This window comes from Hemitrygon akajei, chromosome 29 (genome assembly GCF_048418815.1).
Source record: "Hemitrygon akajei chromosome 29, sHemAka1.3, whole genome shotgun sequence".
In the NCBI taxonomy this organism is placed as follows: Eukaryota; Metazoa; Chordata; class Chondrichthyes; order Myliobatiformes; family Dasyatidae; genus Hemitrygon; species Hemitrygon akajei.
This window is the reverse complement of record NC_133152.1, coordinates 49065312-49079758: the sequence shown is the minus strand read 5'-3', so window position 1 is coordinate 49079758 and position 14447 is coordinate 49065312. Positions and strand designations below refer to the sequence as shown.

General features: G+C 43.5%; 1 protein-coding gene across 6 annotated transcripts in view; it reads right to left on the bottom strand.

Annotated features, from left to right (window-relative positions):
- The window catches only part of mib2 (MIB E3 ubiquitin protein ligase 2), a 237891-nt gene that overhangs the window by 84853 nt on the left and 138591 nt on the right, over positions 1-14447 (bottom strand). For 5 of the 6 annotated variants that reach the window (XM_073032417.1, XM_073032421.1, XM_073032418.1 and 2 more), the window contains one exon: positions 9728-9922. The exons of the other annotated variant lie outside the window; for it this stretch is intronic. In XM_073032417.1, coding sequence (XP_072888518.1) covers positions 9728-9922 — 195 coding nt within the window. The remainder of the gene's footprint in view (positions 1-9727; positions 9923-14447) is intronic. 6 annotated transcript variants of the gene reach the window in all.

The following is a 14447-nucleotide window of genomic DNA, read 5'->3' as shown; positions in this document are numbered from 1 at the left end:
TCCTTCATAAGCATGGTCAACATGGTGGGCATGCTTCACCGGCACTGGGATGTGAGGTGCCACATCTGAGTCTCCCCCAGCATATCGTTAGGTTGTGTTGGTTGTTAATACAACAACACATTTCAATATAGGTTTTGATATAGATGTGATAAATAAATTAATCTGAATCTGTATCTGAATGGAATCAAGACAAGAGAATTGCAATAAAATTCAACATTCATGCAACACTCTAACTCTGCCATGGACTGGCCCAAGCCCAGCTATTAAAGGAGAAGGATTGGCATGTGGCTAACAACCACATCCTGTAAAAACCTGGAGCTACAGAAATGCCAACAGAAGGTGTAAAACCTCATCGCTGAGAGAGGAAGGATACACCAAGAAGATAGGCTACATCTGGAGACAATGTGAAAGACTGGCTGTGGACAGAGTTCTGGCAAGCTACCGTCAGCAGCCTCTGCCCCAGTATAGGTGAAAGAAAGCAATATCCTGGTGAACCTCCTCTGCACTTTCTCCTGAGTAATCACATTCTTCCTACAGTGTGGTGACCACAACTGCAAATGCCGAATCAATATTTTATAAAGTTGTACCATAACCTCCCTATTCTTGTATTTACTGCTGTGGCTAACGAAGGCCAGCATTTCATATACCTTCATCATGTGTGCTGAGACCTCTAGGAATTCTTGGGATTTGTACACCAAGGCTCTTCGACTCCTGAATTTTCCCTCAGTCCTTACCCACTCATTCACATTAGTCCTTCCAATAAGCATTAGCACACTTTTCCCAAGATTAAATTCCATCTGCCACTGCATTGCCTTTATAACCATATAACAATTACAGCACAGAAACAGGCCATCTCAGCCCTTCTTGTTTATCTTCTTGTTTAACGCTTACTCTCACCTAGTCCCACTGGCCCGCACTCAGCCCATAACCCTGTCATTCCTTTCCTGTCCATATATCTATCCAATTTTACTTTAAATGACAATACTGAACCTGCCTCTACCACTTCTACTGGAAGCTCATTCCACACAGCTACCACTCTCTAGAGCAAAGAAATTCCCCCTCGTGTTACCCTTAAACTTTTGCCCCCTAACTCTCAAATTATGTCCTTGTGTTTGAATCTCCCCTACTCTCAATGGAAAAAGCCTATCCACGTCAACTCGATCTATACCCCTCATTATTTTAAATACCTCTATCAAGTCCCCCCTCAACCTTCTATGTTCCAAAGAATAATGACCTAACTTGTTCAGCCTTTCCCTGTAACTTAGGTGCTGAAACCCAGGTAACATTCCAGTAAATCTTCTCTGTACTCTCTCTATTTTGTTGATATCTTTCCTATAATTCGGTGACCAGAACTGTACACAATACTCCAAATTTGACCTTACCAATGGCTTGTACAATTTTAACATTACATCCCAACTCCTATACTCAATGCCCTGATTTATAAAGGCCAGCATACCAAAAGCTTTCTTCACCACCCTATCCACATGAGATTCCACCTTCAGGGAACTATGCACCATTATTCCTAGATCACTCTGTTCTACTGCATTCTTCAATGCCCTACCATTTACCATGTATGTCCTATTTGGATTATTCCTACCAAAATGTAGCACCTCACACTTATCAGCATTAAACTTCATCTGCCATCACTCAGTCCACTCTTCTAACTGGCCTAAATCTCTTTGCAAGCTTTGAAAATCTACTTCATTATCCACAACGCCACCTACCTTAGTATCATCTGCATACTTATTAATCCAATTTACCACCCCATCACCCAGATCATTAATGTATATGACAAACAACATTGGACCCAATACAGATCCCTGAGGCACACCACTAGTCACCGGCCTCCAACCTGACAAACAGTTATCCACCACTACTCTCTGGCATCTCCCATCCAGCCACTGTTGAATTCATTTTACTACTTCAATACTAATACCTAATGATTGAACCTTCCTAACTAACCTTTTGTGCAGAACCTTGTCAAAGGCCTTACTAAAGTCAATATAGACAACATCCACTGCTTTACCCTCGTCAGCTTTCCTCGTAACCTCTTCAAAAAATTCAGTAAGATTTGTCAAACATGACCTTCCACGCACAAATCCATGCTGACTATTCCTAATCAGACCCTGTCTATCCAGATAATTATATATACCATCTCTAAGAATACCTTCCATTAATTTACCCACCAGTGATGTCAAACTGACAGGCCTATAATTGCTAGGTTTACTCTTAGAACCCTTTTTAAACAATGGAGCCACATGAGCAATATGCCAATCCTCTGGCATCATCCCCGTTTCTAATGACATTTGAAATATTTCTGTCAGAGCCCCTGCTATTTCTACACCAACTTCCCTCAAGGTCCTTGGGAATATCCTGTCAGGACCCAGAGAGTTATCCACTTTTATATTCCTTAAAAGTGCCAGTACTTCCTCCTCTTGCTACTAACTGATCAACATCCTGTACCCAAAGACTAACCTGATGCTGGAATCTGTTGTTTCCAATCCAATGTTTTTTCAGAAGTCAGGAATGAGGCACAAGTTGTGTTGCCCACCATTGTTTATTAAGTGCTAAGAGAGTTAAGTGATCGAGAAAGGAGAGTAGTGATAGAGAAGGCAACAACTGAGAAGAACAAAGAAGAGGGACATGTCCTGATCTTCTAATATCAGTTTGCTAATCCCATTAAATTTCTGTAGATAATAGTTAACCAACCACATAGCCCCTATTCAAATATTCACAACTGCCACCTAGTTGTTACAAAAGCAACTGCAACCATTAGGAAACACTGAACAATTACTTATTCTAGGTAATCATATGAAAATACAGACAAACATAAGAAAGTTAATCCACAAGATATTTGATCTAACATTCTTTCAGAATTCAAGAATGAGGCATAAAACAACAACAGCATCCCCAATTTGTGTGTCAAAGTTACTAATAATATTTATCATTAATGCATTTAGCAATGAACAGGGGTCCCACCTCAATCCCTATGGTTCACCACTGATCACCAGTTTCCAGTTACAGAAACAACCCTTCACCATTACCTTCGCTCTCCTATCAGTGAGGCAATTTAGGATTCAATTTGACAGCTTTCTCTGGATCCCATGGGTTTGGACCTTTCGACAAGTAATGTCAAAGGGCTTAATGAAGCCCACCTCAATCACACTGCTCTCATCAAATCATATTGGTCAGATAGCATCTACACCCTAACAAAACAACGTTGGCCATCTTTGATTAATACGTGCCACCCATGCGGATATTTACCCCAACCCTCCAAATTGTCCAATAACACACCTATTACTGATACCAGCCTGCAAATGCATCTTGAATATCGTTAACCAAATGTTTCTGACATCTGCCAGGAAAGTGGTGACTAAAGAGTTCTGCAGGGAAACACACACACACACACACACACACAATGATGGAGGAACTCAGCAGGTCAGGCAACACCTAGGGAAATGAATAAACAATCAACGTTTCAGGCTGAGACCCTTCATCAGGACTGGAAAGGCAGGGGGAAGATGCCAGAATGAAATGGTGGGGGGAGGGGAAGGAAGACTCGCTGGAAGATGATAGGTGAAGCCAGGTGGGTGGAAAAGCTAAAGGGCTGGAGAAGATGGAATCTAATCGGAGAGAAGAGTGTCCCATGAGAGAAAGGGAAGGAAGTGGGGCACAAGGGGGAGATGATAAGCAGGTGAGGAGAAGCAGTAAGAGATCACTGTGGGGAATAGAAGAAGAGGGAAGTGGGAAGGTATTTTTTTACCAGAAGGAGATATTGATGTTCATGCCATCAGGTTGAAGAAGGCTATCCCGATGGAATATAATGTGTTGCTCTTCTACCCAGAGTGGCCTCTGTTATGCTTTGTAATTCCAAAACATCAAACTAATTTATTTGTTTAATTGGCTTGTCTTTATCTAGTTTTAGGATTTACATGAAAATCTGGTCACAGTTTAGGACATATTTATGCAGAAATGGAGAAAATTCTACAGAGTTTACAAACTTTCTAGCACCACTGTATTTTCTCCAGTACAAGTTCTTCGTTGGATTCTACAGGCTTCAGTTTTGTATCTTTGAAATGCCATTCAAACCCAATTTGTGGAATGACAGAAAAAGCCAAGCCCATGTCCAATTCCATTTTAATTAATTTGCCATTCAGTTCTGGTGTAAGCCATATCACTTGTCTCTTGTTACTTTTCACATTATCAATCTCAAGTCCTGTGTCACTCTTATTGTTAGCAGATTTTTCATCAACGTGCAGATTAATGCTCTTTTTGAAACTGCAACTTGGCTTTTTATCTCTTTCTCTTCTCTGTGCAGTCAATTTACTTTTGTCTGCCCAACATGCTCTTTGTAGGTGTCCTACTTTGCTGCATTTTCTGCAAATTTTGCCTTTTAACCTGCACTGGACTGGTGTATGTGAGCCCTTGCCACAACAGTAACACAATTTGTTCAGCCAGACAGGTTTCTGTTTAGACATTGCAATTCTGTTCATACTCACTTTCATTCCTGACTGCAACTCAATCATGCCTCTGTGGCTTCCATTGATACAGCGATTTCAACTGTTCTTTTAAATGTGGGTTGTGCTTCAGTTAGGAACCATTTTTGAATGTTTTCTTGTAAGATTCCATAAGCAAAATGATCTCTCAGTGCATCATTAAGCCTATCACTGAACTGACAATGCTCAGACAATCTCTTCATTCACCCATGTATGCTGAAATGGACTCTCCTTCCTTTCGATTCTGCTTATGAAACCTAAAGCGTTCTGCAATCAACAATGGCTTTGGTTCTAAATGTTCCTGCATTACTTTCATAGTATCAGCAAAACTCAATTTGGCTGGAGTGGTTGAAGCAGTTAAATGTCAAAACAAACAGTTTGCCTTTAAACCCAAAGCACTCAGCAAAACTGGCACTCACTTTTAATTTGCTTCAAAACTTGAATGTCTCACTACACTTCAACAGGTAAGAAGTCGTCTCAGGTTAGTTTTAAAAATATCTCATCACCACTGTTACATTTTATAACTGCAAAGCATAAAATTAATTTGACCACAGGACCATAAGATATAGGAGCAGAATTAGGCCATTCGGCCCATCAAGTCTGCTCCACCATTTCAGTATGGCTGATCCATTTTCCTTTCAGCCCCAACCTCCTGCCTCCTCCCTGCACCCCTTCATGCCCTGACCAAAAGAATCTATCAACCTCTGCCTTAAATATACATAATGAATTGTCCTCCACAGCTACCTGTAGCAAAGAATTCCATAGATTCATCACCCCCTGGCTAAAGAAATTCCTCCTCATCTCTGTAATTGAAAGAAAACATGGTGAGACCGGGACAAACATGTACTCTTTGTTTTTACTTTTACCAAGGCACACATGTGACATGGTGGTGTATTAACGTATGCCATTCATGTACTTTTACATACAACCTGTAATGACCTATGTAAAAAACAAAGGATTATTTATCAAGCAATATATTTACAATATTACTAAATTATTAAATACACAACAGCCTCATTGCAGCACAAAAGGAGGCTATGGACCAACATGTCAGAATGGGAATTGGAATTACAATGGTTGGCCACCAGGAAATTCCATTTTTGTTGGATGGAGCCGGGTGCTCGACATAGCGGTCCTGAATTTACGCCAGGCTTCAGCAAGGTAGATGGGTACGGTGGTTGACCCCCAATAAATTCACAGGTCAAGCGTTGCCTCATTTGGAAGAACTGCTTGGGGCCCTAAATGGAGGTAAGGGAATAGGTAAATGGCAGGTGCCACTCCAATAACTTGGAGGGGTATGTACCAGGAGAGAGATTAATGGGGAGGGATGAATGGACAAGGGAGTCACAGAGGGAGCGATCCCTGCGGAAAGCAAATTGTAGGGGGGAAGTAACGATGTGTCTAGTGGTAGGATCCTGTTAAAGATGGCAGAGGTTGTGCAGTATGATGTGTTGGATGTGAAGGCTCATGGGGTGGTAGGTGAGGACAAGAGGGACTCTCTCCCTGTTGAGGCAGCAGGAAGATGAGATGAGTGCGGATATCCAGGAAATGGAAGAGATGTCAGTGAGGGCAGCGTCAATAGCTGAGGAAGGGAAACCCCATTCTGCAGGGATCTGTTCTGGGATACCTTATCTTTGTGATTTTTGTAGATGTCTTGGATGAGGAAGTGGAAGGGTGAGTTATTTATTTAGAGATTAGAGCGCTGAATAGGCCTTTACGGCCCTTTGAGTTGCACCACTCCCTGAAGCCCACTGATTTAACCCCAGCCTAATCACAGGACAATTTAAAATGACCAATTAGCTAACAACCAGTATGCCTTTGGACTATGAGAAGAAACTAGAGCACCTGGAGGAAAGCCATGTGCACACGGGAAGGAATATACAGAAGGCACTGGACTTGAATTCCAAACTCTTGACGCTGTGAGATGCAATAACGCCACGCTAACTGCTACACTACTAAGGCACCCTAGTAAGTTTGCAGATGACACAAAGTTGGTGGTGCTGTGGACAGGGCTAAGAAGTAGCAGATGGAGTTCAATGCTGAAAAATGTGAGTGATTCACTTTGGAAGGTCAAACATGCAGTACAAGGTTGATGGCAGAATTCTTAGCAGTGGGATCTTGGGATCCACTTCCATAGATCTTTCAAAATTTCTGCACAATAGGGTGGCAAAGAAGGTGTATGTATGGTGTGCCAGGGGATTGAGATCAAGAACTGGAAGGTATTGTTGCAGCTCTATCAAATTCTGTTAGACCAAACTTGGAGTATTGTGTTCAGTTCCGGTCGCCTCACTAGAGGAAGGATGTGGAAGCTTTAGAGAGGGTGCAGAGGAGATTTACCGGGATGCCACCTGGATTAAAGAGCATGTCTTGCAAAGAAATGTTGAGCAAGTTAGGGCTTTTTTCTTTGGAGCGAAGGAGGATGAGAGATCAGATCAAATCAAGTTTAATTCTTATTCCGATCACACATGGATACAGTCAAGCAAGACAGCGTTCCATTAGGCCCAGGTGCATAATATATATTTTTTAAAAAGAGAGAGGATAAAAAAAAACACACACACGTTGTTACACATAATCCAACTCCCTGAGCGACATGCAAGTTGATGGTTCAGCTCCTGGCAATCCCGCCTGTCCTTCTGCCAGTCAAACACTGGAGGGCAGCACTGATGGGAGCAGCTTGCTCCCAACTGAGCACAGACTCCACATTACACCATCTCGTGTTGTCTCAACTGGACTGCGGCAGCAGGCAAGCCCACTTCAGGCCTTATCCTCGCTATATCCAAGGCCACACTGCTGCCTCGTCGCCTGCCTCACCACCAAACAAGGGAAGCAGGCCTGCAGCATCAACGTCCAACAGAGACTTGTGGTGGTGGCGTGTTGGGGAGGAAGCATTAAGAAGAAGGACGCCTCACGTCTTAATAAGCTGATAAGGAAGGCGGGCTCTGTCGTGGGCAAAGTACTGGAGAGTTTAACATCGGTAGCTGAGCGAAGGGCGCTGAGTAGGCTACGGTCAATTATGGAAAACCCTGAACATCCTCTACATAGCACCATCCAGAGACAGAGAAGCAGTTTCAGCAACAGGTTACTGTCGATGCAATGCTCCTCAGACAGGATGAAGAGGTCAATACTCCCCAATGCCATTAGGCTTTACAATTCAACTGCCAGGACTTAAGAACTTTTTTTTTAAAAGCTATTATTAATGCTTTTTGAGTTAGTGATTTAGATGCATATCATATTATTACTGAGTTAAGTATTGTATGTAAGGAGTTTTTGCTACAACAAGTGTATGGGACATTGGAAAAAATGTTGAATTTCCCCATGGGGATGAATAAAGTATCTATCTATCTATCTATCTATCTAAATCCAAGACAAACACTCATGATTTCATTGTTCACTGCTTTCATGCACTAACCCTGATGACTTCGAGTAGCCGGCAGCAGCACGGTTTGCATCCAGGTCAGCTCCTTTGAACCTTCTACTGACCATTCAACCGGCTTCTCCTTCTCCCAGCTGACCGCCGGCTTCTTCTTCTCCTGGCAGAGCACCAGTATCTCCTTCACTCGGCAGAGTGCTGGCATCTCCTTCTCCGGGCAGAGTGCTGGCATCTCCTTCACTCGGCAGAGTGCTGGCATCTCCTTCTCCGGGCAGAGTGCTGGCATCTCCTTCACTCGGCAGAGTGCTGGCATCTCCTTCTCCGGGCAGAGTGCTGGCATCTCCTTCACTCGGCAGAGTGCTGGCATCTCCTTCTCCGGGCAGAGTGCTGGCATCTCCTTCTCTGGGCAGAGTGCTGGCATCTCCTTCTCCGGGCAGAGTGCTGGCATCTCCTTCACTCGGCAGAGTGCTGGCATCTCCTTCTCCGGGCAGAGTGCTGGCATCTCCTTCACTCGGCAGAGTGCTGGCATCTCCTTCACTCGGCAGAGTGCTGGCATCTCCTTCACTCGGCAGAGTGCTGGCATCTCCTTCTCCGGGCAGAGTGCTGGCATCTCCTTCTCCGGGCAGAGTGCTGGCATCTCCTTCTCCGGGCAGAGTGCTGGCATCTCCTTCTCCCAGCTGACTGCCGGCTTCTTCTTCTCCTGGCAGAGCACCAGTATCTCCTCACTCGGCAGAGTGCTGGCATCTCCTTCTCCGGGCAGAGTGCTGGCATCTCCTTCTCCGGGCAGAGTGCTGGCATCTCCTTCTCCTGGCAGAACATCAGCTTCTCCCTCTCCCAACCCGACCACCGGCGTCTCCTTCTCCCGACCAACCTCCAGCTTCTCCTTTTCCTGGCAGAGTGCCGGCATCTCCTTCTCTCAAACCGACCGCTGGCTTCTCCTTCTGCCAAACCAACCACCGGCATCTCATTCTCCCAAACCAACCACCAGCGTCTCATTCTCCTGGCCAACCACCAGCTTCTCCTCCCGGCAGAGCACCAGTATCTCCTTCTCCCAACCTTGACCACCAGCTTCTCCTTCTCCAAGCCAACACACGGCTCCTCCTTCTCCTGGCCGACCGCCAGCTTCTCCTTTTCCGAATCGTCCACCGGTTCCTTCAACACCCTGACCGGCAGCTCTGAACAAGGGACAGATCACTGATGCTGTAGACCTGCTGTACCCATGGATTTTGGAATACAGTATAGACTTACGACCACTAAAAACACATTTTAAAAAGAAAAGTGCACCTTTGATAGGCCCGAGAGGCCACTGCATTCAAACGCGCCACCATCTTACCAGAAGATAAGATAAATTAATGAGGTATAAGTTAGATATGGCCCTTGTGGTTAAAGGGATCAGGGGGTTTTTGTACTTTGTCATGTAACACCATGGTCCTGAAAAACGTTGTCTCATTTTTACTAGGTACTGTACCAGCAGTTATGGTCGAAATGACAATAAAAGTGACTTGACTTGGTCATAAATGCACCTTGTCATTTGTTAATTTGTTTGTGGTATTAATACTTTACATATTACGTGTATGAGTTACATATACCATGTGGTGCACCTTGGTCCAGAGGAATAGCAGTATGCACGTCTACGGTTGATTGACAATAAACATGAACTTGATTTTGAAATATTTTAGATGCCCATAAATCATAAATAGCTAAGTGTTTCAATAACAGAGTTAAGTACAAAACAAATGTGACTTTAAAAACAATTTCTGTTCTGGGCCTCATCACTGCATGAGATATGAATAGCCAATGTTCAAGCTAAGTTCTCTGGTTAAAGAGCCAAGGTAACCATAGAGAAACAATCTACACATACCCAGCTTTGGCAAATGCTCTTTGTAGTAGTAACCGCCGGCAGCATCTGTGACGTACATTAAGTCCACCTTCCCTTTGTGACCCATTCGGTAGACGTTGGTTGTCCCATTTGACCAGGTGACTCGTGAAACACTCCGGCCTGACTCCGTGTCCCAGCCACGAATATCCATCACCTTGCCAATTTTGCCTTCCCCGCCTACAAAGCAAAAAGGACCATTGGACATTTTCCTCAAAAGGAAGGTTCTTCATCTGTTTTGCAATCAATCATTTGCTGTTGCTGGCCAGTAAGAGCAATCACATGGGTTCCATAGCAATCTGTTAAAACCGAAACAAAAGGTCTTCACTGCCAGATCAAAGCAAAAAGTCAGACTTAGCATGCAGGATGCCATTAGGAAAGATCTCCAAAAGATGTCCACTGTTCTCTCCTCTCTTCACTTGCACTCATGCAGTTTCAGCTTATTAACTGCACAATAACTAGCTTAGCTTGTACATAAATGATCCTATGCTTCCTCTGGGCAACACTTAACCTTCTTTTAGAGTCATAGCTTAGAACACCACAGCACAGAAATAGGCCCTTCAGCCCATCTATTCCATGCCAAACTAGTATGCTGTTGAGTCCCATTGATCATAGCCCTCCATACCCCAACCATCCGTGCACCTACCCAAATTTATCTTAAATGTTAAAATTAAATCCACATCCACCACTTGTACTGGCAGCTCGTTCGATACCCTCACCCTCTGAGTGAAGAAGATCCCCCTCACGTTCCCCTTAAACATTTTATCTTTCACCCTAACTCATGACCACTGGTTGTAGTCTATCCAAACCTCAGTGGAAAAAGCCTGCTTGCATTTACCCTATCTGCACCCCTCATAATTTTGTATACCTCTAACAAATTCTCCTAGACTCCTAGCAAATAAAATCCTAACCTATTCAACCTTTTCCTATTAATCAAGTCCTCAAATTCTGGCAACATCCTTGTAAGTTTTCTCTGCACTCTTTCATAGAAACATAGAAAACCTACAGCACAATACAGGCCTTTTGACCCACAAAGCTGTGCGGAACATGTCCTTACCTTAGAACTACCTAGGCTTACCCATACCCTCTATTTTTCTAAGCTCCATGTATCCATCCAGGAGTCTCTTAAGGAACCTATCATTCCCGCCACCGCCGGCAGCCCATTCCACACACTCACCACTCTCTGTGTAAAAAACATACCCCTGACATCTCCTCTGTACCTACTTCCAAGCCCTTTAAAAATATGCCCTCTCATGCTAGCCATTTTAGCCCTGGGAAAAAGCCTCTGACTATCCACGTGATCAATGCCTCTCATTATTTTATACACCTCTCATCCTCCGTCGCTCCAAGGAGAAAAGGCTTTCAATAATATTGCAAACACGAGGAAATCTGCAGATGCTGGAAATTCAAACAACACACACAAAATGCTGGTGGAACACAGCAGGCCAGGCAGCATCTGTAAGGAGAAGCACTGTCGACGTTTTGGGCCAAGACCCTTCGTCAGGACACTTTCAATAATATTGATGTCTTTCCAGTAGGTAGGTGACCAAAACTACACACAATACTCCAAATTAAGCTTCACCAATGTTTTATACAACTTCAACATAAACAACTCAACTGCTGTACTCAATACTTTGAAAACACTCAGAACAAAATATTTTTAGTTCATCACCTTGGGGATGTAGTAGAAGAGATCAATGAGGTTTTGATATCTAGGAATTGCTATACATATGAATGGAGTCTTTGACTAGTTGAAACTAGGTTCTGCAAGAAAGCAATAAACACAGGAGATTTTGCAGATGCTGGAAATCCAGAGCTTCGCACACAAAATGCTAGAGGAACTCAGCAGATCAGGCAACATCCATGGAGAGAATCCTGAAGAAGGGTCTCAGCCCAAAACATTGACTCATTATTCCTCTCCATACGTGCTGCCTAAAGTGCTGAGTTCCTGTAGCATTTTGTGTGTGTTGTTGTGCAATATACTGACCTTCAGTGTGTAGAGTGTCCTCGGTTGAGACACGAACCTCCAACAGCCATGGTAAATTCAAGTCTCAGTCCAGAAACGTACATAACAGTACTGAGACTATATGCAGTTTATCTGGCAGAATCCCTGCTGACTCTCCAATGGACTCTTTCCATATCCTTGAAAATATTTGTCTCTCAGTTACCATCATGTAAGTAAGGCAATACAATATAAAACCAAGGGGCAGTTTCATAGCTTACTCTCCCTGTGCTTGGGAATTACACCACTGTACAGTCATGTTTGTGCATGAACACATAGCAATAGAATTAGGCCATTCAGCCCACTGTGTCTACTCTACCATTCCATCATAGCTGATTTATTGTTCATCTCAACCCTATTCTCCTGCTTTTTCCTCATCTTTGATACCCTCACTAATCAAGAACCTATCAACTTCTGCTTTAAATATACCCAATGACTTGGCCTCCTCAGCAAACTGTGGCAATGAATTCCACCGATTCACCACCCTCTGGCTAAAGAAATTCCTCCCCACTTCTGTTCTAAAGAGATGTCTCTCTAATCTGAAGCTGTGCCCTAATGTGTCCTAGACTCACACTTCATTGGTTCCTCTGGCCTTTCAATACTGGATAGGTTTCAATGAGATTCCCCTTCATTGTTCTAAAATACAGGGAGTACAGGCCCAGAACCATCAAACACTCCTGAATCATTAACCCTTTAGTTCCTGGGATATTTCTTGGGAACCTCCTCTGAAACCTCTCCAATGCCAGCACATCCCTTCTTAGATAATAGTCCCAGAATTCCCAACCTTGTGAGGCTTCCATTGGCCAGGGTCGACCATGGATGTCACATCCTAGCAGTCTATTTGTTACACAAGCCAGGTAGTACAATATGGAGAGCAACCTGTTGTCCATTCAGCAGCTGCTCCTCTCCATACATCTAATAAATCCAAAGGAATGGCAGAGACTGATAGAGGGTTAACCATATAACCATATAACAATATAACAATTACAGCACTGAAACAGGCCATCTCAGCCCTTCTAGTCCGTGCCAAACGTTTACTCTCACCTAGTCCCACTGGCCTGCACTCAGCCCATAACCCTCCATTCCTTTCCTGTCCATATACCTATCCAATTTTACTTTAAATGACAATACTGAACCTGCCTCTACCACTTCTACTGGAAGCTCATTCCACACAGCTACCACTCTCTGAGTAAAGAAATTCCCCCTCGTGCTACCCTTAAACTTTTGCCCCCTAACTCTCAACTCGTCCTCTTGTTTGAATCTCCCCTACACTCAATGGAAAAAGCCTATCCACGTCAACTCTATCTATTCCCCTCGTAATTTTAAATACCTCTATCAAGTCCCCCTTCAACCTTCTACGCTCCAAAGAATAAAGACCTAACTTATTCAACCTTTCCCTGTAACTTAAGTGCTGAAACCCAGGTAACATTCTAGTAAATCTTCTCTGTACTCTATTTTGTTGACATCTTTCCTATAATTCAGTGACCAGAACTGTACACAATACTCCAGATTTGGCCTTAACAATGCCTTGTACAATTTTAACATTACATCCCAACTTTATAAAGGCCAGCATACCAAAAACTTTCTTCACTACCTTATCCACATGAGATTCCACCTTCAGGGAACTATGCACCATTATTCCTAGATAGGAATAATTCCTAGTTAATAGAGACCAACCCTAAAATAACAGAGAGGCCCACATCAGAAAGAGCCGGCAAGTGTTTCTGCTGTTATAGAGTCATAGAGAAGTACAGCACAGAAACAGGTCCTTCGGCCCATCTAGCCCATGCCGAAAACCATTTAAATTGCCTACTCCCAACAACCTGCACCAACACCATAGGGCTCCACACCCCTACTATCCATGAACCTATCCAAACTTCTCTTAAACATAGAAATCGAGCTCGCATCCATCACTTATGCTGGCAGTTCATTCCATACTCTCACACAACACTCTGAATGAAGAAGTTTCCCCTCATGTTCCCCTTAAACTTCTTACCCTTCACCCTTAACCCATGACCTCTTGTAGTAGTCCCACCCAACCTCAATGGAAAAGAACCTGCTTACGTTTACCCTATTTATACCCCTCATAATTTTGAATACCTCTATCAAATCTCCACTCAATCTTCTACGTTCTAAAGAATATACTCCTAACCTATTCAATCTTTCTTTATAACTGGGCCCTCCAGACCTAGCAATATCCTTGTAAATTTTCTCTGCACTCTTTCGACTTCATTTACATCTTTCCCTTAGGTAGGTGACCAAAACTACACACAATTAGGCCTCACTAATGTATCATACAACTACATCCTGTCTTCTGTACTTTACGACCATGTCTACCTGTGATGCCACATTCAATAAATTATGTACCTGTATTCCCAGATCCCTTTGTTCTACCACACTCCTCAGTACCCTACCATACACTGTGTAAGACCTATCCTGGTTGGTCCCAACAAAGTGCAAAACATTTCAGTTGTCTGCATTAAATTCCATCTGCAGTTTTCAGCCATTTTTCCTGATGATGCAGATACATCAGCAAGCCATGATAGCCTGCCTCACTGTCCACCACACCCTCAATCTGGGTGTCATCCACAAATTTGCTGATCCTATTAACCATGTTATCATCCAAGATCATTGACATAGATATCAAACATCAAATGACCCAAGCGTACCAGTAATCATTCGCCTCTTGTCAGAGAGGCAACC